The 26,666-nt window shown below is 33.8% G+C and overlaps 2 protein-coding genes across 4 annotated transcripts in view; both read left to right on the top strand.

Moving 5' to 3' along the window:
- LOC148625407 (aldehyde dehydrogenase 1A1-like) overlaps nt 1–26,567 on the top strand; it is a 33,150-nt gene extending 6,583 nt beyond the window's left edge. For 2 of the 3 annotated variants that reach the window (XM_088568924.1, XM_088568923.1), the window contains 11 exons: nt 1,262–1,388; nt 2,317–2,378; nt 2,741–2,869; nt 13,949–14,062; nt 14,713–14,815; nt 15,207–15,391; nt 15,999–16,163; nt 19,279–19,436; nt 20,667–20,741; nt 23,335–23,374; nt 25,211–26,567. In XM_088568924.1, coding sequence (XP_088425050.1) covers nt 1,262–1,388; nt 2,317–2,378; nt 2,741–2,869; nt 13,949–14,062; nt 14,713–14,815; nt 15,207–15,391; nt 15,999–16,163; nt 19,279–19,436; nt 20,667–20,741; nt 23,335–23,374; nt 25,211–25,243 — 1,191 coding nt within the window. In that variant the 3' untranslated portion in view covers nt 25,244–26,567. The remainder of the gene's footprint in view (nt 1–1,261; nt 1,389–2,316; nt 2,379–2,740; nt 2,870–13,948; nt 14,063–14,712; nt 14,816–15,206; nt 15,392–15,998; nt 16,164–19,278; nt 19,437–20,666; nt 20,742–23,334; nt 23,375–25,210) is intronic. The other variant, XM_088568925.1, reaches the window with a different exon arrangement.
- On the top strand, nt 3,718–13,939 carry LOC148625408 (uncharacterized). Its single transcript, XM_088571264.1, has 3 exons — nt 3,718–3,790; nt 4,861–13,267; nt 13,318–13,939. Exons 1-2 carry the CDS (start codon nt 3,718–3,720, stop codon nt 5,691–5,693), a joined length of 906 nt encoding a protein of 301 aa, XP_088427390.1. The 3' UTR covers nt 5,694–13,267; nt 13,318–13,939.
- Nucleotides 26,568–26,666: the final 99 nt, after the last annotated feature.

Below are 26,666 nucleotides of genomic sequence, written 5' to 3'. Positions count from 1 at the left end.
TTTTAGTGGAGTCCGAGTTGCTCAATTACTTTTGTTACTTTGTATGTATGATTTTAGTTACTTTATGTTCTTTGTTGTGTATGTCTGTTTTCCATTTCTGGTCTTTGTCCCTGGATTACATTCTTTTGATTACCGCTATGGCCTTGGTTCCCTTGATTACTCTTTTATATGCAGAAGACGTCACAATGTTCAATATTTTAATAGATGATACTACTTTAGATCACCTAGTGGAATTTTACAGAAACTTTATGTGTTTGAATGGAAAATTTTTCAGGGAGCTTAGATGTTAGATGTTCTTTAACATGGCCTATATGAAACAAATTAGTTACTCAGGCTGAGGCTTTTTAGAGAATCTTTTTATTAATACCAGTACCGTTAATTTCATTTAACTGGTATTCCAATTTTTTTTTAACTGGTAGTCCAATTTTTTTTTAACTGGTATTCCAATTTTTTTTTAACTGGTAGTCCAGTTTTTTTTCAACTGGTATTCCTTTTTTTCTAACTGGTATTCCTTTTTTAAACTGGTATTCTATTTTTTTTTAACTGGTAGTCCAATTTTTTTTAACTGACAGTCCAATTTTTTTTTTTAACTTGTAGTCCATTTTTTTAGCTCACCTGACCAAAGGCCATGTGAGCTATTGCCATCACTCGGCGTTGTCATCATCCATCGGAGTCGTCGTCTGTCGTCATTAACAACTATACAAAACTCTTCTCCTCTGAAACTGCTTGACTGATTAGAACCAAACTTGGTATAAATGTTTCTTGGGATATCCTGCATAGAACTGGTTTGGGAATTTTTGATTCGTAGAAAAACATGGCAGCTATTACTAAAAATAGAACATAGGGGTCAGACAGTAGATTTTTTAATATATTTCCAAAACCGTTAGGTTTAGCCAAACTCTTTCAGTTGCTGAAACCATCCTTATTGTAAGGCCTTCAAAAATCTTCAGGGATTAAAGTTGTCAGGCGACTCCTTGTAAGAGTTATTGCCCTTGAAAGATGAAAAATTATTATTTTTTTACAGTTTCAGCCAATATCTTGAAACCTATAATAGATAGAAAGAAACTTTCAATTGCTGAAATGATCCTTATGATAAGTCCTACCAAAGCCTTCTTGAGTCCAAATTGTTGGACTTCTCCTAGTTAAATTTATTACCCTTGAAAGACAAATTTTAACCAGGTGAGCAATTCAGGCTCCTGGGAGCCTCTTGTTTAACTGGTAGTCCAATTTTTTTTTCAAAGTGATAGTCTTTACATTGTAGAGTCTTGAAACATTAGACAATGGGAAACCATTTACAGATTCTGTGGATGATATTGCTGCAACAGCTGATTTTCTAAAATATTATGCTGGATGGGCTGACAAGAACCATGGAAAGACTATACCAAGTGGTAGGTAGTAGCAATCTCAGGTGCACTTGGTCCATGCTCCCAGTTTTTAGTGGAGTCTGAGTTGCTCATTTACTTTTGTTACTTTGTATGTATGATTTTGGTTACTTTGTGTTTTTTGTTGTGTATGTCTGTTTTCCATGTCTGGTCTTTGTCCCTGGATTACATTCTTTTGATTACCACTATGGCCTTGGTTCCCTTGATTACTCTTAACTTACAGAACTATCTAAGGCTGTAAATAGTAGAAAATTCTTATATGATATTAGTAAGCATTGAACGACAAGACCCCAAGGATTGCATAGCTTTAAATTCTGGCTGCTGTTTGGACTAAGACGGGTTAAAGTGGACATTTTAGATATGTATTAAGGTAACCACAAGAAAAAAATTTCGAAAATTAGCAGACACCTAAATCCTCTGATTGTCATTACAACATTTCCTCTGTGCAGTGAACAGTGAAATATAGGTCAGATTTTCAAAAGCATTGACTAATGGGCAGTACAAATTAACACATTTCCTCTGTGCAGTAAACAGTGAAATAATTAATTTATGTAAACTGATCTTGAAATATGAGATAATATATAAATTATATTGAATCAATTACTTCTTACATAGTATGATCCTGCAAGTGGACATCAACTATTTTTCTAAAATTCATCGTGATCTCAAATTTTGATACATCAGATCACTGTCAGAAAATTTTAGATTGCAGCAAAATTACTGTAAGAAAATGCAGTAATTGGTACTTTGAAAAGTACTCCTTTTGAAACTTAGGTAAAATAACACTTAAAAAGTAAATGTATAATGTGTTCTTTTGAATCAAATATCCTTTTTTTTTATATATATAAAAATGCTTCTTTAGCAATTCTAGTTTTGCATGTCGACAGTACCAATAACTCGAGTAGACTACACTTTGTTTATTTCTGGTTTGCAGATGGAGATCTTTTTACCTTTACACGACATGAACCTATTGGAGTATGTGGACAGATTATTCCTGTAAGTATTACAACATTTAAACATTAATTTCTTAATAGATTAAGATTGTATTTTAAAATGTTGATATGAACTGGTGTTGTAGATGTATTCCCCTTGTGCTTTTTGTGAATTGGAAGATAAACTTTTCAAATACTTGCAACTGAACCCATTTTCTGATATCTCTCTTAATGAATACTGGATAGAGAACTTAATTTCATATTTGACACACAATATAGTTACAATATAAGGTTTCCAGCAACCATTTTAGACTTCACAGCCTGCACAGACCAGTAAGATTTTTCAATTAAAATTTTCAATTGCTATGTGACACACAAAGTCAAGTAATACCTAATATTTTCCATTTTTATAACTCTATAATTCAGTGGAACTATCCAATGATGATGATAGCTTGGAAGTTTGGCCCTGCTTTGGCATGTGGTAACACCATTGTGCTGAAACCTGCTGAACAGACTCCATTGACTGCTTTATATTGTGCTTCTCTAGTGAAAGAGGTACGTAAACTACTAAAACAACTACTGTAGTATGACATGACCATGACATGTGGTATGGGTGCATGTTGAAGAATCCTAAATATACTTAAACTATTTTCAGCATTTTTCAACAATACAAGGCTTTTGGGGGGGTAACTCCTTAAACTGTTTGAATGGCATATTGTAATGAAGTCATGATATGCACACTATAATATTATCTTGTCTGTGCTGCAAATTTTGTTTGATTTATGTGACATAAACTATTTAAAAGCATGTTTCAACAGTAGAACACCTTGTGTGCACAAGTCTCCTGAAACTTACACTATAATGTACCCATGAACATTTTATCCATAACTTCTAAATTTGATTATTTCACTCTTTCCAGTTTAACTTCTTCTCTAGTTATATTTCATTAACTTGATCTGCTATGGCAAGGAACATTAGGCTATGCATAGTTATCTTGTTATTGGTTATATTTAAGGTGGTAGACCTAAGGTAAGGGACATAACTTTTGAAACCAGTGATATGTTTGTATCATATTCGATTTCACCAAAGCCTATCAAGCTTTTATTTGAAATAGAATGAAATTAGTCCAAGTTACTTTGATGCTTAAATGAGATTGATGTAAAATGTTGAATGCAAATGTTCCAGTGGTTTGTAAGAGTTGTGTCCCTTACCCTAGGACTACTTCCTTAAAAGGAAGTAAATAAACGGGCTTGGAATGATGTAGGTTTCAATCAAAACCATGGCCCCATAATTGTTATTTATCAGTAATTTGTGACATTTTCCCATTATGTACACAGATGATAATGCTTTTCACAACATACTGGCCCTGATACAAAAAATAACAGGTCAGTTTAAAACCAGGCATGCGTGAAAATCGTAACGTCACAATTGAGTTAAATGACATTGACTCATCCCAACAAAATAGGTCATTTGAAAGTATCCCTTTTCAAGGTCGAAATTTTGATTTTTTCTTTATTATTTAACATAAAAAAAAAACGAAAATGAAATTTTACCTATAAATTACAGATCAACAGAATATTAGGCAGTTGGTTTTTGATATTGGCTTTCTCATAGGATTATCAGGCTGGTTCTAACTGGCTCAACATGAGATACCCATGATAAGGTTGGTATCAAAACCCAATTGCCTAATATCATGTATATATAAAGTTTGAATATTTGATCTCTCATTGTTATGTGGAAATGGAGCTAGTTAGCATAAGTTGGTATTAGTTGAGGCTTTAAATTGGTACAAAGTAAGTAAATTTTGATATGATTTTCTTATCAAAACTCCACCTTAATTTTGAGAAAGCAACAGATTTATTCCAGGATAACATTTTAAAATAGCTTAGACATTAAAATTAAAATCTATTGAAAGAAAATAAAACAAAAAGTTGGTAAGCAAGTTGAGTTATCTTTCTTATTCTACAGTATCTCTTTGCATAGCTTAGGTAATTTTTATTTAAGTGTAACACTTTGCTTGTATACTGTGCATTCTCTTAGAAATATAGTTTTTCTGTGCAAAGTTTTTATATGCCTGCCTTTCTTAGCAGGGCATATTATGGTATATTGGTGTCTACCAATACATCTGTCTTTCACACTTCACAAGTAACTAAAAAATGCTGCCACAACTTTATATGTAACTTTTTATAAATATTATTGCAAGTATAAAATTATCTGACCATTTCAATTCTGGTCAAAATCTTTTCCTCAAAAACTCAGAGCTGTATCAGGTTTGAATGTTGTGTCCATATTTGCCCCAACTGCATATGTTTTGACCTCTACAGGCGTATCTGGCTGTACTTTGCAAAGCTTTTTTTATTATAAAGTACACCAAACTGTAATATATATTGTAAATTTGCAAAAAACCTAAAGAATAACAGATTTAGATTTTTAAATAGTCAACTAAAGTAATAAACATAGTTTTTTCAGCTTAACATTGAATTATTTCACATATACTTTTAAAAAAGTATGTAAGAAGAGGTATTTATACCAAAGGTTCAAATGAGGAGAAATTCAAGACAATACCAGACAGTCAGTAGCACACAAAGAACAAAACACACAAGACAATACCGGACAGTTGGTAGCACACAAAGAACACTACATACAAGACAATACCAGACAGCCAGTAGCCCACAAAGAACAAAATATACAAGACAATACCAGACAGCCAGTAGCACACAAAGAACAAAACATACAAGACAATACCAGACAGCCAGTAGCACACAAAGAACAAAACATACAAGACAATACTGGACAGGCGGTAGCACGCAAAGAACAAAACACACAAGACAATACCGGACAGTTGGTAGCACACAAAGAAGAAAACATACAAGACAATACTGGACAGCCGGAAGCACACAAAGAACAAAACATACAAGACAATACCAGACAGCCAGTAGCACACAAAGAACAAAACATACAAGACAATACCAGACAGCCAGTAGCACACAAAGAACAAAACATACAAGACAATACTGGACAGGCGGTAGCACGCAAAGAACAAAACACACAAGACAATACCGGACAGTTGGTAGCACACAAAGAAGAAAACATACAAGACAATACTGGACAGCCGGAAGCACACAAAGAACAAAACATACAAGACAATACCAGACAGCCAGTAGCACACAAAGAACAAAACATACAAGACAATACCAGACAGCCAGTAGCACACAAAAAACAAAATATACAAGACAATACTGGACAGGCGGTAGCACACAAAAAAACACTACATACAAGACATAACCAGACAGCCAGTAGCACACAAAGAACAAAACATACAAGACAATATCAGACAGCCAGTAGCACACAAGGAACAAAACATACAAGACAATACTAGACAGCCGGTAGCACACAGAGAACAAATCATACAAGAAATACTGGACAGCTGGTAGCACACATTTAAGAACAAAAGATACAAGACAATATTGGACAGCCAGTAACACACAAAGAAGAAAAAAATCAAGACATACTGGACAGCCGTTAGCACACAAAGAACAAAACATACAAGACAATACCAGACAGTCAGTAGCACACAAAAAAAAACCATACAAGACAGTACCTGACAGCCAGTAGCACACAAAGAACAAAACACATAAGACTATACAGGGCAGTTGGTAGCACACTATGAACAAAACATACAAGACAATACTGGACAGCCAGTAGCCCACAAAGAACAAAACATACAAGACAATACCAGACAGCCAGTAGCACACAAAGAAGAAAACATACAAGACAATACTGGACAGCCGGAAGCACACAAAGAACAAAACATACAAGACAATACCAGACAGTCAGTAGCACACAAAGAACAAAACATGCTAGACAATACCAGACAGCCAGTAGCACACAAAGAACAAAACACACAAGACAATATCGGACAGTTGGTAGCACACAAAGAACAAAACATACAAGACAATACCAGACAGCCAGTAGCACACAAAGAACAAAACATACAAGACAATACCAGACAGGGGATAGTACACATTTAAGAACAAAAGATACAAGACAATATTGGACAGCCGGTAACACACAAATAAGAAAACAATCAAGACATACTGTAGCACACAAAGAACAAAACATACAAGACAAAACTCTACAGGCGGTAGCACACAAAGAACAAAACATACAAGACAATACTTGACAGGCGGTACCACACAAAGAACGAAACATACAAGACAATACTGGACAGGCGGTACCACACAAAGAACAAAACATACAAGACAATACCAGACAGCCAGTAGCACACAAAGAACAAAATATACAAGACAATATTGGACAGCCAGTAACACACAAATAAGAAAACAATCAAGACATACTGTAGCACACAAAGAAGAAAACATACAAGACAATACTCTACAGGCGGTAGCACACAAAGAACAAAACATACAAGACAGTACCGGACAGCCAGTAGCACACAAAGAACAAAACATACAAGACAATACCAGACAGTCAGTAGCACACAAAAAACAAAACAGACATGACAATACCGGACAGCCGGTAGCACACAAAAAACACTACATACAAGACAATATTGGACAGCTGGTAGCACACAAAGAACAAAACATACAAGACAATACCAGACAGTCAGTAGCACACAAAAAACAAAACACACAAGACAATACCGGACAGGCGGTAGCACACAAAAAACACTACATACAAGACAATACCAGACAGCCGGTAGCACACAAAGAACAAAACATACAAGACAATACCAGACAGCCAGTAGCACACAAAGAACAAAACATACAAGACATACTGGACAGCCGATAATGCACAAAGAACAAAACATACAAGACAATACTGGACAGGCGGTACCACACAAAGAACAAAACATACAAGACAATATTGGACAGCTGGTAACACACAAAGAAGAAAACAATCAAGACATACTGGACAGCCGGTAGCACACAAAGAACAAACATACAAGACAATACTGGACAGGCGGTAACACACAAAGAACAAAACATACAAGACAATACCGGACAGCCAGTAGCACACAAAGAACAAAACATATAAGACAATACCAGACAGCCAGTAGCACACATTTAAGAACAAAACATACAAGACAATACCAGACAGCCGGTATCACACAGAGAACAAATCATACAAGACATACTGGACAGCCAGTAGCACACATTTAAGAAAAAAACATACAAGACAATATTGGACAGTCGGTAGCACACAAAGAAGAAAACAATCAAGACATACTGGACAGCCGGTAGCACACAAAGAACAAACATACAAGACAATACTGGACAGGCGGTAGCACACAAAGAATAAAACATACAAGACAATACCAGACAGCCAGTAGCACACAAAGAACAAAACATACAAGACAATACCAGACAGGGGATAGTACACATTTAAGAACAAAAGATACAAGACAATATTGGACAGCCGGTAACACACAAATAAGAAAACAATCAAGACATACTGTAGCACACAAAGAACAAAACATACAAGACAAAACTCTACAGGCGGTAGCACACAAAGAACAAAACATACAAGACAATACTTGACAGGCGGTACCACACAAAGAACGAAACATACAAGACAATACTGGACAGGCGGTACCACACAAAGAACAAAACATACAAGACAATACCAGACAGCCAGTAGCACACAAAGAACAAAATATACAAGACAATATTGGACAGCCAGTAACACACAAATAAGAAAACAATCAAGACATACTGTAGCACACAAAGAAGAAAACATACAAGACAATACTCTACAGGCGGTAGCACACAAAGAACAAAACATACAAGACAGTACCGGACAGCCAGTAGCACACAAAGAACAAAACATACAAGACAATACCAGACAGTCAGTAGCACACAAAAAACAAAACAGACATGACAATACCGGACAGCCGGTAGCACACAAAAAACACTACATACAAGACAATATTGGACAGCTGGTAGCACACAAAAAACAAAACATACAAGACAATACCAGACAGTCAGTAGCACACAAAAAACAAAACACACAAGACAATACCGGACAGGCGGTAGCACACAAAAAACACTACATACAAGACAATACCAGACAGCCGGTAGCACACAAAGAACAAAACATACAAGACAATACCAGACAGCCAGTAGCACACAAAGAACAAAACATACAAGACATACTGGACAGCCGATAATGCACAAAGAACAAAACATACAAGACAATACTGGACAGGCGGTACCACACAAAGAACAAAACATACAAGACAATATTGGACAGCTGGTAACACACAAAGAAGAAAACAATCAAGACATACTGGACAGCCGGTAGCACACAAAGAACAAACATACAAGACAATACTGGACAGGCGGTAACACACAAAGAACAAAACATACAAGACAATACCGGACAGCCAGTAGCACACAAAGAACAAAACATATAAGACAATACCAGACAGCCAGTAGCACACATTTAAGAACAAAACATACAAGACAATACCAGACAGCCGGTATCACACAGAGAACAAATCATACAAGACATACTGGACAGCCAGTAGCACACATTTAAGAACAAAACATACAAGACAATATTGGACAGTTGGTAGCACACAAAGAAGAAAACAATCAAGACATACTGGACAGCCGGTAGCACACAAAGAACAAACATACAAGACAATACTGGACAGGCGGTAGCACACAAAGAACAAAACATACAAGACAATACCGGACAGCCGGTTGCACACAAAGAACAAAACATACAAGACAAAACCAGACAGCCGGTAGCACACAAAGAACAAAACATACAACACAAAAGAAACGAAAAAGTACACAGATAAACAAATGACAACCCCAGTGAAAACCAGGTATGATCTCAGGTTATCTTGAGGGGTGAGGATGTGTATAAAACTGTTTTGTACATTTGCATACTTGGGCAAAGCTCTGTCATTTTTATAGGCTTAATACAGTGGGTTCTTGTTAATTGCATAGCCTATTTGTCTGGTAAAAAATATGCAATTAACAGAATTTATCAGAAAAAAAACCCAACATTTTCAGTGTTTAAATTGAATCTTTTTTCAAATGTTTAATTAGATGCTTGTTTTGTGCCTAGTCAAAAGAAAGAGAAAATTTTGTTGTGAATTTTTTTTTTTTATGAAAACTGAGGGATTTCACTAACAATTAATTGTTGTTATTAGGTACATTGAAAGAAATCAAATAGGAATCTAATTTTTGGCTTTTGTTTAGCAAGTAAGAAAAATTTATAACATCTATGAGATGGGAAATGTTTATTGTTTATGTATTTTTGAGTTCCTATGAAATACCAGGAACTTGAAATTAATAGGTATGTAATTCAGTGGAACCTACCTATAGTACTTTTAGTGTGCTAAATATTCCAGCTAATGAAAAAGACAGTGTCATAACTATTTGGTAGTGCTTTGATTTTATTAGAATGTAATCCAGGGACAAAAACCAGACATGTAAAACAGACATACACAACAAAGAACTAAAGTAACTAAAATAATACATACAAAGTAATAAAAGTAAATGAGCAACTCGGACTCGTAGTGTGAATAAATCATTTAATAGTTGTTATACCCTGCCACATGAAGTAGGGAGGTATTATGTAATACTGTGACAGTACTATTGTTCGTGGGGTCAAGTCAAATCAAGTCAAGTCAAATCAAGTGGGGTCAAGTCAAGTCAACTTTATTTAAAGTCGATATAAATCAAACAATAAACATAAGTTCTTTTAAAATCGACATAAATAAAACACAAAACATACATATTAACCGAAATCAACATGACATACAAATTATAAATAACATGCAAGTAATCAAGCACATAAAAAAGCACTATAATAAAAGCAATACAAACTAAATTTTAAAGCAGATGTTACTAAGCAGCTAAAAGCATTAAAATTAACATGCCAACAAGATTAAAATAATAAATTGAAAGATTTTAAGGAGATGATGTTGCATCTGTCAGTTGGGTAAGCCAAACTATTGGCAAAAGGAATAAGAACCCTTTCCCTCCCACTTATTTATCTATTTATCAAACTTTTAAAGTGATTAAGGCTCACGTCCCCTCTTTATTTATTTGGAAGTTGGTTCCACAGTTTAGCTGCCCCATAGCTGACAGAGTGTGGGCCATACCTGGTTGTGTTTACTCTTGGTATGTTCACCAAGTTTGTATACCTAAAAGAGTAAAAACTTTCTTTAACAGTTATCATATCATGTAAGTATATAGGAGTAAGTTTGTTTATTATTTTATATACATGTATAGCTAAAAATCTCATTCGTCTAACTCTTAAGGATGGCATCTTGACTTTATTAACAACTCTTCATATGTTCTTTTATCATCATTATGAATAAAGCGTAAAACCCTTTCTTGAATCTTTTCTTGTACAGCTTTCATTACAAAAATGCCATACTAATGGACAATTGTTGAAATTTGCCAATATAAAAGAATAATATATTGTAAGTGTACCAAATTTACTTAGATGATTTCCAATTCTTTATAATACATTTAATTGTTGTGATGCCTTTTTACATACGTTAGAGATATGGCTATTAAAGTTCAATTTAAAATCAAATGTTATACCAAGTAGATTTACTTCATCCTCACAGAGGATATCTTTACCATCTAAATTAAAAATAATGTACTCTTTTTGAGTCTTACTGCCAATCGCAATAGCCTGAAACTTGTCAGGATTGGCTTTCATTTGATTATCTGAGAACCATTTGATTAAAATACTACTCTCCTGTTCCAGAGTATTTACAATATCTTGTAACTCATTGCTGCTATATGATAAAGTATTGTCATCAGCATAGTTATATAAGTCACTTTTCGAAATAAAGTGAAATATATCATTAATAAATATATTACAAAGGACCGGTCCCAAGATTGACCCCTCAGGAACCCCTTTATAGATGTCCAAAAAAGGACTGCATATAGAACCAATTTTAACACACTGTTTCCTGTTTTTAAGATAGCTATTTAATAAAGATAGGGCATTTTCAGACAAACCATAATTTTTCAATTTCAACAGGAGCAGATCATGTGGTAGACAATCAAATGTTTTTGACAGATCCATCAATATAGCAGCAGTTAACTTATTTTTATCTAAAGATTTACGCCAGTCTTCAATAATTTTGATCAAAATATCGTGACAACTGTAGCCAGGCCTAAAAGCAGACAAGAAAATGTTAAATTTGGTTTAAAAAAATTCACATATCTGAGATTCAATAGCTCTTTCATAAAGTTTTGAGATGGTTGGTAGTACACTGACTGGTCTGTAGTTTTCTAGTGTGCTGTTTTTCTTGTGAATTGGTACTACCTGTGCTATTTTTAATTTGTCTGGAAAAACTGAAGTTTCAAAAGTCATGTTGATCAGGTTGGTAATTGGATGTTTTACTACTGGTGCAGCTATTTTCAGAATTTTAGGTGAGATTTCATCAAAACCAGTAGCCATTTTAAAATTTATTTTGTTAAACTGTTTTTGTGTGAAAGCTTCTGTGATAGGTTTGAAGTGTAGTTCATTTGCATTGTCTATGATTGATGTTTCTCTGATTCTAGTAATGCTGGGGTGGTTGTTGTCTATTTTAGTAATGCTGGGGTGGTAGTTGTCTATTTTAGTAATGCTGGGGTGGTTGTTATCTATTTTAGTAATGCTGGGGTGGTTGTTATCTATTTTAGTAATGCTGGAGTGGTAGTTGTCTATTTTAGTAATGCTGGGGTGGTTGTTATCTATTTTAGTAATGCTGGGGTGGTTGTTATCTATTTGAATTGCACCATTTCCTATGCTAGGATGGTTGTTATCTATTTGAATTGCACCATTGCCTATGTCTTTGGCTACATTTATAAAAAAAATCATTAAATACACAGCTAATATCTTTCTGATTTGTTAACTGTTGACCAGTTTCTCGAATTACAATATCTGATTCGAAATGGCTACCTTTGTTAGTCAAAAAAGGTTTTATAGTGGGCCAAAAGTCTTTGCTTTTTGGACCACCTACACATCGTTCTATGAAATACTTTTTCACAGATTCACGCTTGATCTTATTTACCAAATTTCTTTGTACTCTATAATATTCTGATGACTTAGAGTCTCTCTGGCTTTTACAAACATTATGAAACATTCTTTTCTTAAATACAACTTACCGCAATTTGCAGTTCACGAAAGGAGCTGGTGGTCTTACAATATTTCTCCTTTTCGATGGTACATGCTTATTATATACATCCATGAAATTGTTATTAAAAACCTCATATGCTTCATTTACATAATCTAAATTGTCTACATCTGACTGCTCTAGGTCTCTTGAAAACTGCTCACTATCAAAATTTTTAAAACTTCTATAAAATTTAGTAGTTTTCACTTTAGGTGGAATTTCTACTTTGAATTGAAAGGCAATTAGATTGTGGACATCACTAATGCCTGTCCCAAAATTACATGTATTACTACAATTTTTAGGTCTATTTGTAAGAAAAACATCTACCAAACTTGGGGTTTCCCCTTTACAGAAACATGTAGGTTCTTAAATAAGGTTTGTAAGATCAAAAATATCACATAGGTCTTTCAGTGAACTCTTTTCTATGTTTAGAATATTGCAGTTCAAATCTCCAAGTATCATGAAATTATCATAATTACAAGTAATTTTATCCATGTATTTTGTAAAGTCATTGGAGAAAACACTATCACTTGTTGACGGTGGCTTATATGCACCACTAATATACCATTTTCTGTTGTTAAGAATAAGTTCTATACCAATTTTCATGGTTTGGTGGGTGGACCAAACCATGAAATTTGGTTTCAACGAAAAGGAGATTTCCATTGATGTGTACGCTGAAAACCTCAAATACACGAATTCAAAAATCCACAAACTTGTGTTTCTACCTGAATTCATAGTGCCCTCCAAGGAGATATTGTCTGGCCATCCATCTGTCCATCCATGACAGTTTCCAGGTGATAAATTTTATCTGGCCATCCATCTGTCCATCCATGACAGTTTCCAGGTGATAAATTGAGAGAGGATCAATAAATATTTTTAAAACTTTGCACAGTTCTTAAGTGCCTTAAAATATAGGTTAAGTTTAATTTTCAGCAAAATCAAAAGTGTAGTTTTCAAAGAGGATACTTACCTACTGGTGCACCTGGTCAATGCTCCTTGTTTTCAGTGGTGTCATTTACTTTTGTTTCTTTTTACATATTATTTTGGTTATTTTATGTTTTTTGTTGTGTGTATCTGTTTTCACTGTGGTCTTTGTTCCTTGATTTGCATTTTTTGATTTGCGCAAGAATCTTGGATCCCTCGATTACTCTTTCAATTTAGGACATTTTGAATATTTTGCCATCCCCCTTTTTTTACCACTTCTGTTCCATTAGTGGCCTTTTTATACCAGCAAGTATGTTACAACTGTATAATGATTAATTCATGTACAGTGAAAACTATCACAACTGAATCCTAAATGTTCTGAAAACCAGCTGTCTATACCAGAACATTTTTAATATCCTTTCATATAAGCTTTTAACCCTGGTAAACCAAACATCTTTCTAAACCAATCCAATTTTATAGTCCAAAAATGGTTCAGTGTAGATATATTTAACTATTCATTAAGAACATGTACTGTACTTTTTGGACTTCAGGCTGGGTTTCCTCCAGGTGTTGTTAATGTTGTCCCTGGGTATGGCCCTACAGCTGGAGCAGCCATAGCTGAACACATGGATGTAGACAAAATAGCTTTTACTGGATCTACTGAGGTTAGTTCAAAACTCCTTATATTTTAAGAGGATGTGATAATTACACCAAAACTACATAAATCCTGGATCTGCCCATAATATGTCCACTGAGACATAAAATTGAATTAAATCAGCAAGTCATTAAGATTTGCAAAATTTAAAGAATTCTATTATTATGCATTTATAGTTTAAATAAATAAAAGATTTGCTTCAAATATTAAAATTCAAGTGTGCACTTCAACAGTGGAATATGACTTGAGGCTTGACTTTTCGTTTAAGGTAATTGGACTTGAAGATGTTCTGCAAAGGAGAGCAAACAAGTAATATGTGAATGATGAAATAGCTCACTCTGATAGCCATGTAATGACTATGGCTTCAGCTTCAAACCGTTAACAAAACTCATAAATGCATAAACTCATAACATTTTCAAGAAATTTTGATCAGTTTGATGAAAAAATAATTTGTTTTTCACATAATGTTCAATTCTTAGTTATGTTACCTGCATTCCAAGTGTGTAGCAAAACTCATTTGCTAAGTGAAGTTGAAATCATGTAAAATTTACATGAAAATCATAGGATATTGTTTCTGTGCTTAAGTAGGTCTTATTACTGTTTTACTTGGAATTATATATTCCTTTTAAACAAACGAAACGGTAAATATTTGTTTCATAGGTTGGTAAATTAGTCATGCAAGCGGCTGGTAGAAGCAATTTGAAGAGAGTGTCATTTGAACTTGGAGGGAAAAGTCCTCTCATAATATTCAGTGATGCTGACTGTAAGTGTACTTCTATTTCATGTACTGCATTATTCATACTTTTTATAAGCTTTTAATTGTCTTTGTGTTTGTCTGCCTGAGTATTTTGAACCTTGAAGAAAGATTACGAGAAAGAATGCCTTGCTGAAGGTAATTCAATACATACTCAAAATAACCAATCTAATACTATAAGCATTTTACTGTATGATTAAGTTAATGGTCTATTTATTAGTTGTAACACCCCCCTCTCCTCCACCAATGTGACTTTGTTTATGAGTTTTTATTGATGTATAAAGTTTTATTTCTGTGAAGAACTTTCAATTTGTTACTAAATGAATAAGGCTACTTATTTTCACATGGGATTTTATGATACTTGCTTCAACTTAAACAAATGTATTAATATTTATTTCAGTGGATACTGCAGCATATTGGGCCCATGCTGGTATCATGAATAACCATGGTCAAAATTGCTGTGCTAGTTCACGTACATTTGTACAAGATTCAGTCTATGATGAATTTGTCAAGAAGTGTGTAGAGTTTGCTGAGAATAGAGCTGTTGGTGATCCCTTTGTAGATGGCACACAACAAGGGCCTCAGGTTATTTTTGTTTTTAGAGGGAATCCTGCTTGAATAGTACACAGGACATCAAAAAACATACCAAATATAGATAACAAAGCATCAGCAATGGGTGTTTCAAATACATCAAATTAAAAGAAAATGGCCTAAGCATGAACACATGATACAGAGACGATTTGAATATTAGAAACATAGAAGATTTATGTGATGATAATCCTGGTTAAAAATCCTGACCAAAAATTACAACTAGGACAGAATTAAGCCTTTAACATGGCATCTTGCTTGCAAGGGTGGTATTAGATTCTGAGCTCTTACCCATTTACTATCTAGGTGAAATAGGTAGATACCTCTCTTGTTTTTGTTTTGATTTAACTGAAAGGTATTACATTATTCCGATATAAAACATAAAATAATTGAAAGTCAAAGAAAAAGACAATGACTAGAATGAGAAACATGACATTCACGATGAGAGGATAAAGGCTAGACCATGAAAACAGACAATATTAATATTTAAATTAAAGGACACACAAAATTAAATTCTGACATTCACCATTTTGTTTGGTGACAATACTTGTTTTCTCACTTGAGTACCAATCTGGTGATGCAACTAACACTCATTTATTTACAGATTGATGAAGCTCAAATGAATAAAATCCTTAGTTATGTTGAGAGTGGTAAGAATGAAGGAGCTAAGTTAGAATTTGGTGGTTGTAGACAGGGAGACAAAGGATACTTTGTTAAACCAACTGTTTTCTCTAATGTTACTGATAATATGAAGATTGCCAGGGAAGAGGTTCGTTGTTTGATAGATAAAGCAATATGTATTTTTTTGGTAAATTAGCCTAATGTCTTTTTGAATGTTGAAGATAACAGAGCCGAAAGTAAATGTGCAATTCTAAACAAGATAGTAGCCCTCATTCCTCATATTTAAACTTGGGTCCTTAGAAGTACTTTAGTAGAACTTTCCTGCACTCAGTTTGGCTATCTATTTTGAGTATCTTTTGTATGATAATTTTTGAATCATGAAATTCCCAAGTATTTGGTTCTAATGCTACTGAAGAGAGGTTCAGCCTGTGTTGAGAAGTAATTTAAAGCATGAAAAATAGGAAAGCACCTAGTGAAGATAACATCTCCGCAGAACTTTTTAAAGCAGATATAGAAACTGTCACTGATTAGATATTTAAATTAACCAAGCAAGAATGGAATCAATCAAAAATACATAATGACTGGAAAAAAATGTAATCATCAAATTGATAAAGAAAGGCAACCTTATCTGGAAATTAGAGAGGCATTACCGTGATACCACATGCAACAAAGGAATTACGTTAAATCATCATCCAAAGAATTGCGAATGAAGTAGGTAACAAACACCTATGAGATGAGCAGGGAGAGGTAAGGCTGAACAAATATTTATTTTACAAAACATCCTTGAAGATTTTTCTGAGTTGGACTCCAACCTTCACATTGTGTGCATCGATTTTGAAAAGGAATTAGACACTCACTCTGAAAGATAATTAGATAATATTGGATACCAGAAAAAACTATTTGTCAAAGATATGTACTGTGGATTATGTTAAAGCAGTTTCGAGTTATGACACTGGTATAAGATGGACGGAACTTCTCTTCAAAACTAGATGATCTAAACTACGCAGACGACATAGCCCTCGTATCCAGCACAAAAGATCAGATCCATAGAATAAGCAACATCTTGAACATCTATGCAAGTACAATAGGGCTAAATATAAACACCACAAACACAAACGAAATGATAATGAACACCAAGAGTAGACAAAATATAATAATAGATGATGTAATAGTAGAAAATGTTGAACAATTCATATACCTTGGTGCAACAGTCAGTCACACAGGAGGAACAACTGAAGGCATACGAAGACGGATAGGGCATACAAGAAAGTTAAAATTGATATGGAACAGTAGCCAATTCGGAAGAAAAAAAAAACCAAGATAGAACTTTTCAGATCCAACGTAGTATCTGTTTTATTACATGGAAGTGAAACCTGGAAGATAATAAAGGAGATGAAAAGATCTTGGACATCTTGGATACTCCACAAGTGTATCAGAAATATCTTAAAATAAAATTTCAAGAAAAAATTTCTGAAACTACTGAAGCAAGAAGAAGAATAAAAAGGCAAGACTGGAAAAGATCAGTACTATTGAGAAAAAAAGAAGGTGGTAATGGAAAGGATATGATTTAAGAATGGATTACACCAGCCATGTCAAAACTGCACTCAGCTGAGTCCCTGACAGAAAGAGGAAAATAGGAAGACCCCCAAAAAAATATGGAGGAGAACTGTCGAAAAACAATAGAATGATCCAGGGTTCCAATTTTGGACATATGCATCTATTATTGCTCAGGATGGGTCAAAATGTATAGGACTTGTTAATGGCAGTATTTTCCACAAGGAGACAGGGAAATAAAAAAAAAGAATTATATAAATTTTACAGAGAGTGCCTTTTATTTACACATGCACATAAATATGTCTGAAATGTTCATTACAGTATAACAAAAGGGTTATTGTGTTTATATTGGTGAATATTATCCATCATAGTGTACACAAATTGACTCCTAAGCTCAAGCAGTTCAATATAAGTGGGGATGATATTGACAAATATAAATGCAATTACCCTTTAGTGTAATACTGCAAAAGTACTTTTATTTGTGAATATAATGAAAATTAATTTTTGTGGTTTGCCAAATTTTCACTATTTAGTGGGTCATTTGAATAGGTGATTTAAAAAATAATCCATAGTTTGAAATTGAATTATGATATTTATTTTGGACTTAGAAATCACACTTCAACCAAAGCTATAGAAACCATAAATATTTATATCCCACAATCAATAGAACTTCAATAGTAAGTCCTATGAACAGGTTACTACTTAAACTAACTGTAATTATCACCATTTCTTCTGTTCTTTATACATCAAGTTTAAGATTCAAACATGTCATATTTATTTACATATTTTAGCAGATTGTTGATAGTGTTGCTATTATGTAATGTACTGAATAAAATGTTTTATTGTTAAAACATCAAACAATAAGTATAATATTACAACAGTAATGACCTAATAAAGTTACATTTATGCAATTTGTCTTGCATTGGTATATTTATGTTCTGAGTTGATAAATTTAAATGAATTGTTTCTTTCATAAAAGAGCAGGTTATAAAACATATTGTTTCAAGTCTTAAAATATACAATTGGTCCAAAGACACAATTGTTCACATACCTAATGATAATGTAAGAATGCTTGAAAAGATTAACTCCTTTGATGCTTAACATCTTGCTTTTAATCTTAGAGTTATAGTAAATCAAGGTCTGACACCACTAAATATAAACATTCTTATTGATAATCATTGAAAACATTCTATTATTTTCAATTGAAATTCGAATCAAAGTTTTACACTTTTGTATCCCACATTATGTGCTGGTGAGGTATTATGATTATTATTGAAAGATTTAGTAATAAATGCAAGTTTATTCGGAAGTTCAGAGCAATTTCACTTATATACAGTTCTCCAGCTTTTCTGTTTGAAATATTTAACAAATAATGAAAATAAATATTCAAATTTCGAATATACATAGTGCTTTTTTCGTGTTAGTCATTTTTAAATGATTCGTTTAACACAAATGCAAGTCATGAAAAGTTGATGCAAATGCATAACAACCCAAAAAGGGAGGGTACGTATGTAAATAATATTCATTCGTGGATTTTGCAAACCATGAAATTTAGGTCCCAACAAAAAGGAAGTTTCATATTCATTTTTATGATATTTCAGCAAATTGAAGATTTTACGAATTGACATTTTTTCCCAAAATCATTTAATTGATATCCATTTACACAGTTTTGTTAATACTATTACTGACATGTTTCCCCCATATCATAGATCTTTGGACCAGTGCAGACAATCATAAAATTCAGTACAATGGAAGAGGCTCTTGACAGAGCTAATAACACTACCTATGGACTTGCTGCTGGAGTTATCACCAAAGATATTAACACAGCAATGATGTGTGCTCAAGGCTTAGAGGCTGGAAGTGTTTGGTTAGTTTCTGTAATGTCACTGGGATGCTGATAAAATTCAATTAATTGATGGCATGTCTCCAAATGTTTACTCCCAATTTTAATTGTCGTGTTCAAAGTATTGAATATGGATATTAGAAATGTGTGACAAGAAAAATGCGTGTGTTTATTTTATGAAGGAAAGAATCAAAAATCCTATAACAAATATGCTACCTGTTCCATTTTCAGAAATATTTTCAGGAGTATATCTTATAGTGGGTTTTTCAAATACAATGATACAAATTTCAGAAATTGATTTGATGATGTGCTACAGTTATGTCCTTTGCTTTGAAAGTTATTTAAAGGGATCGTTAAAGATTCTTGACATAGGTTAAACATGAATTACACGCAGCTATCCAAACAAATGAGATAAGCCAACGGTATTAGGTGAGTAAGTAAACAAGATTTAACCATGCTTCCCATTTGTGTCCATGCATTTATGACTACTGTATAAGTAGTGAAAGGAAAAACTTCAACAATTTAATATGTCATTATAAAGATGAATAAGCAATATAACTATTGGTAACATGTACTTTTTTTTACACCTACAGGAGGCTAGGGGAAAGTCTTCGGATTAATCATTGATTATTATCCTACCAACATTGTATAAATTTTTATTACATAGCAAAAGCTAGTAGGAAAATGTATCAAATAGATTACCATGCAATTCTTAAACCTAAATATGAATTAGTTGCTATTTATTTTGTTAAAAGACATTTTATATTTCATTTCATTCTTTGGTCTTAGTGTGAATAACCAAATTATTGCAAATGACTTTTAAGATAGATTTAATAGTACTGATGCAGGTGTGATATTTTTTTTGTATTTTTTACTACAGTGAAACTAGTCAAAACCAAACCATGAAAAAAACGAAAACCCGTCTTCACAAGAAAAAGATGTAAGTGTGAAATATGACGCCACAACATAAAATAGCTTTGTGGCGTCATATTTCACACTTACATCTTTTTCTTGTGAAGACGGGTTTTCGTTTTTTTCATGGTTTGGTTTTGACTACGACCAACTTTACACTTACGACTTTTTGTGAAATCGACACCAGACTCTTAATAAACCATTTAGTGTCAGTTGGTGTGTATTTTGAACCAGATCACCTGTCTAAACCAGATATATTCCACAATCCAAAAGGGGTTCGGTTTAGGCTGGTTTCACTCTATAACATTAGATTTTCAAAATTGTGAATTATTGTTATTTCAGGGTAAATTGCTATGATCAAGTCACCCCTCAGGCACCATTTGGAGGATTCAAACAATCAGGACAGGGAAGGGAATTGTATGTATATACTGTTTTACCACTCATAATTTATAATCCCTCATTTATTATTGCTGCATTCTTGTAAGAGTAATCAAGAGAACCAAGGTTATAGCGGTAATCAAAAGAATGTAATCCAGGGACAAAGATCAGACATGGAAAACAGACATAGACAACAAAGAACATAAAGTAACTAAAAGAGTAATCAAGGGAACCAAGGTTATAGCGGTAATCAAAAGAATATATTCCAGGGACAAAGACCAGACATGGAAAACAGACACACACTACAAAGAACATAAAATAACTAAAATCATACATACAAAGTAACAAAAGTAAATGAGCATCTCGGACTTCACTAAAAACTGGGAGCATGGACCAGGTGCACCGGTAGGGTAAGCGTCCTCTGCTTTTCTAGAAACACCCACCAAGTTGCTCATAAAAAGTCAAGTCTGGGGTAGACAAACGAGGAAAGAAAAACTATTACCCGATGAATAAATCAGTTTTCATGGTGCACCATAATGATCCACGAGTTCATGATGACGACCATAAAACTTCTGTAGTGATGACTTCAATCTTGTAGCAACATAAACCTGTTCCAGAAGCCTATTTGTTAGAGTTCTAGCGCGATACAAAAAGTCTGCGTAGTTTCGGCAAGCTCTGGCATAACGCATGTTGTGATATGAACACTCCATACGCAGGAGCCGAAGGGATGTTGCCACTGATGAAAGGAAAGTTGACAATTCTGAATGAACAGTCATCACGTTTGTCGTAAAGTTTGGTCAATAGTTTTCCTTTACCATCGATTTCTAAGTGTAGTCAAGATATGAGGCTGACTTCACAGTGTCTGTAGTATCCTTTATCTCAAGTTCTTTTGGGTAGATGCGATGTATCAAATCCCCGAAATTAGGATTGTTTAAAGATAATACGTCTTCTATATAGCGGAAACTGAGATCATACATACAAAGTAACAAAAGTAAATGAGCAACTCGGACTCCACTAAAAACTGGGATTAGGATGGTTTAAAGATAATACGTCATCTATATAGCGGAAACTGAGATTGAAGGATCTAGCCAAACGATATTCTTTCTTTCTGATCAGATCAGCTATAAAGTCAGCCTCATAAGAGTGAAGGAATAGGTCAGCAAGTAAAGGAGCACAATTTGTTTCTATTGGAATGCCGACCGTTTGTTGAAAAACACGTCTACCACACTGGACAAATATGTTGTCGATTAAAAATTCCAGCATTTTGTAAACATCTTCCTCTGTATATTTGGAAGATGATTTGGAATTATTTCTTACAAAGTATGAGGAATCTCTACCAGGAACTATTTGTTTGTATCTAGGTGGACCATCTTTTATGGAAAAACAACGATGTATAATGTTTTTAAGTCGGGATTTTAACTGAGTATGGGAAATAGAAGTATACAGTGTCGAAAAATAATAGGTTTTAATGCTATTATATTCAGATAATAGTCTTGAACTGATTGTCTCCAAAAAAGATCTTTCGAATTTTTCAGGATCCACATTGAATTAATATCACTACGGGAGTAACAAGTGTTGTGGTAGGACTGCAGACCCGCTTTGACAGTTCTGAGTATAGAAGTTAAAAGTTTTGAAAGAGGTTTGGTGGTACATTTTGCAGATCCAGCAATGAAACGCTCTCTGTATGGATTCTTGTGAAGTTTAGGAATCCAGTACATAGACGGTAAATCACAATCATCGTCCTTGGTAGAGAGACCAAAAGAGGATAGCACAGATTTTTGGTTTTCCACAATCTCTTCTTTGGAGAGAGTGGTAGCAGTATAGGTCTTATCACTGCTATTATTTTCTACGTCTACCTCTGATAATAAACATTGGATATAATACGTTTTTCAGACAAAAACAATGTTTTGGGCTTTGTCTGCTGGTACGACAACATATTTGTCATGTATAGTAGACAATGTTTTTGCTACATCGGGGTCTTTGAAAACTGATGTAGCCTTGGCACTCATTGACCTACTTAAAACTTTCATTCGTTTCAAAATTAAAGACCTCACGGCCTTTAACCACTCTGACAGAGAATCAATGTCGTCTTGTTCTCGTTTTATCCATTTCCTTGCATAGTTCTCGACGGCATCCATAAGAACTTTAAAGTTATAATTCCAATTTATGGAGCGTGGTTCACGGTACTTGGGACCTTTAGAAAGGATATTACGCAGAGATTCGTAAACTATGTATTGATAAATCATATTTACTTCTTATGAATATATATTGTTTCAGTCAAATTAGCATAGTTCTTTTTACATACTTATATTACTAAATGTAATTACTATTTAAAAAAATGCTTTGAAAGAAAAGACCCTGTTAAAAGTATGAAACAGAAGTTTTAATATGTTTTCAACATGACCTGTCCAGGAGTTTGTATTGTCATTGTACATATAAACCAAAAAATAACTTGAAAACAAAAGTGACAAAGGTGTCTTAGTATGGTCGGTACAAGAATTATGGAGGACAAACTCTACAAGTTGAGTTACATTAATACAAGCATCAATGAAATAATTGAATAGCACTACAATGGTCTTGCTCAATTACTTAACTTTGAGTTACAGTGGCAATTATTGTTTCGTATTTACAGGGGTGAATACGCTTTGAAAGAGTATACTGAAGTTAAAACGGTGAGGACAATTTAGTGATCATGGTTACATTAATGAGATAGCAATTTAAATTTGAGTAATCATTTGATGCAAGAAAAACCATTCCAAATTTGATATCTAGTATAAACAGTAATAAAGAGAACCAAGATTCAAGTGGAAATCAAAAAGAATATATTCCAGTGATAAAGACTAGACATTGAAAACACAACAAAGAGCTCGAAAAAACGGAAGATCATGCACAAAGAACAAAAAGTAAAATGAGCAACCCGTATTCCACTGAACACTTGGAACATGAACCAGATGCATCGGTAAACTTCCTTTGCTTTACTAGAAATATCCGCCTTGTAGCTAATAAATGTCATGTCCGGGGTAGAAGAAAAGGAAAAAGAAAATTAAGACATGGTGAACAAATCGGTTCTCAGGTAAAGGAATGGAAAGATGATATAAAATTAAAGACCCGAAACTCTACAATAAACACTTTCCAATATATACACTTTGTTGTTATTTATTGTATAAAGTATATTTCTTGTTATAGGTTCTGTTTCAGTATTGTGTGAAAAAGATTTGTACATTTGAAGAATTGAAATTATTACAAAAGAGAATCATTAAAAATATATATTATTTTAATATATATTCATACAAATAAACATGTTTATAGATAACAACCAGCATGGACATGATCTAAAGTTCAAACATTTCTCCCACTGATATATATATAACAAACAATTCTTTAATTCTTTTCAAGCAAAACCGTACACTAAATAAATTTTGATCATACAAATTACCCCTACAATTTGTCTATGGCAATAAGCATACATATTGATTCACTCCCCCACTGTAAGTCAAAGTGATACGTGGTAGGCATATGTTTGTCCGTCAGACGTTGTGAATGCTCACATACCTGCTTTTTAGAAATATTTATAAAATAAAATTAAGACCATTGATTTATATACAACGACTTGCTCATATTGTGTGAATATATTTAGACATTTGTGTCAATTTTACCGTGAGCAGCCGGAAACATGGAACCCTGTTAAATTTGCATAGTTATTGAACTTTATCAACTTCACACTATCCATTTTCAGTTCCGTGCTGGTCTTGGTTTCAAAAGATACGCAATAAGTAGCGCTAAGCTTGACGTAAAAGGCGACTAAATAGTGCTCAGAACCCTAGCCGGGGGCTAGGGCGCTCTTGTCCACAGAGCAACTGGGTTGTGTGCACCAGGTGGTTGAATGGGGTAACCCTTCTTTGGCATGCTACATGCTTGGGTCGTCAGGCCATATTACGGAAAACCTGACCGCAAAGCACAGTGGTGCACCGTGTTGGGGGAAAATGACACGTTCTTTGCACGTTAAAAAAACGCTGATGTGTTATTCGACAGGAGAAGGAGCCTCGGCTTTGCCACGGGCGGCTACATTGCCAGACCATACCCACTTCTCCCAGTTTCCAGTGGCAATCGAAACTCGTCGACACTATTATCCTTGTGTCCCGTCCCATTTTTCATTTATCATTCATTTCATGTGCATTGCCCGGATATAGTGAAATAGCACAGTTTGTTCGTTTAACAACAACAATCAATCGGCCAATCAATCCATTTTCAAGTTCTCGACCACAAATTAAGTTGTCCAAAATATTACAATGTCCTGTCGTATAACCTTTGAACATTTGGTAGTCAGCAGTTGCCATTTTTGAAACTGTGCCATTGCTTCAGGTGCTGGCATATACATATGTAAAATTCTAACAAGTCATAATAAATTTAAAAAATAAAAACAACAAACAGCGATGAAAGGGTTTCAAAACAGTTTTTGAAACAAATTAACGGTGTCTTCATCAAACAATAATTTTTTTTTCTTGTAGGTGACTATGATGATTCCAGAAAAAAATTCATAGACGGAACTCAAATTATTATCGATATTCCAGGAAGATATATTTACCATTGAGTGATATTATATATGAAGAATTGTGTTTGTACAACAAACATATTTTAACTTGCTTTTTAACGTTTGTATACCGTTTTATAAACATTTACATTCTAGTGTAATGAAGCTTTGTTTGCATAAAAGAATTGTTAGCCACATTTTTTTTATTTCGAAGTGTTTTGGTGATTTATTAATGTACTAATCATATATCTCTATTGTCGAAACGCTTGCTTGTTATTGGGAATCAAAATATCCATTATTTTACCTGTATTTGTTACTTGTAAAAAAAAACCTTCTACAAACATATAATTATTTTAAACGACGAGAGTATTTGTTGTAAGTTCGCATTTATTAACGTGTTAAGTTTGATTTATACGGCACTATCGTGATATACATACTAATTACAGTGCAATAAATATAAAAGATAAAAAAATATAACAACACATTGTGATTAATATTTTTAACATCAGTCTGAAAATTTGAGAAGAGAAATAGAACTATCAGGTGTCTGTTACATTGTTTCATGGAATTATTAGTTGAACTTAAGCTTCTTGTTATTTCCTTTCCGCGTTTGTGATCCCAGTTTTTTTTTATCAGACACCCATCCATCACCATGGCTAAGTAATTTACCCCTAGACTTTTTGCTGTTCCATTATGTGATTTGAACAGTAGTTAACTCTCCCGGGTAATTGATATTGATGGCATCGTCTTACATCATTGTCAAGAGAAATTTGTATGTCTGTATTACTGATAATGTCCAATTTGTGAAATCTACATCACTTTACATTCCCAGCGTAAAGTCAGAATACACCCATCAATCATACAGGATCGTTCATGTTTGGGCATAATTTGTTGTCAGTCTGGTCGTTAGGTCACTTAAAGTGAAGACCAAGCCATGTGGAATAATAAATCAAAATTATTGTTGGAAAATGCGGACTTTACAATTTGTATTAATTGATATTAATGCTCATCCCGGTTATTAATATTCTGTTTATTTGTTATAAACATATAAAGTCCTGAATGAATGTGCGTGAGACATCGACCTCCGTGAACGCATATAGTTCCTGGTCGGCATAAAACATTAAGAAATTACATGTCAAAACACATTACCATGAGTTCCTTGCAAATAACATAAATCGGAAAAACTCCTTTATCAGTGCAATAGACTGTGAATTTCTCTCCTTTTTTTTCTTAAAATTCTTCAAAGAAAGTCATATATCTTATCTTGCTCAAATCATGATTTCCGTTCTTTTTTAACCCCCCCCCAATAAAAAAAAAAAAAAAAAAAAAAAAAACCAGCTCAAGGGGTTCTGATAAAACTGTATAAGAAAGTAGGTTATCATTTGTAGATGTACGTGAAAGAATATAGTGACTGTCAGGGGACTTCAAAAGGG

This window comes from Perna viridis, chromosome 2, assembly GCF_037379345.1.
Source record: "Perna viridis isolate PV_CMFRI_1.1 ecotype Kerala chromosome 2, ASM3737934v1, whole genome shotgun sequence".
Lineage (NCBI taxonomy): Eukaryota > Metazoa > Mollusca > Bivalvia > Mytilida > Mytilidae > Perna > Perna viridis.
The sequence above is the reverse complement of the archived record's forward strand: the minus strand, read 5'-3'. Positions and strand labels throughout refer to the sequence as shown.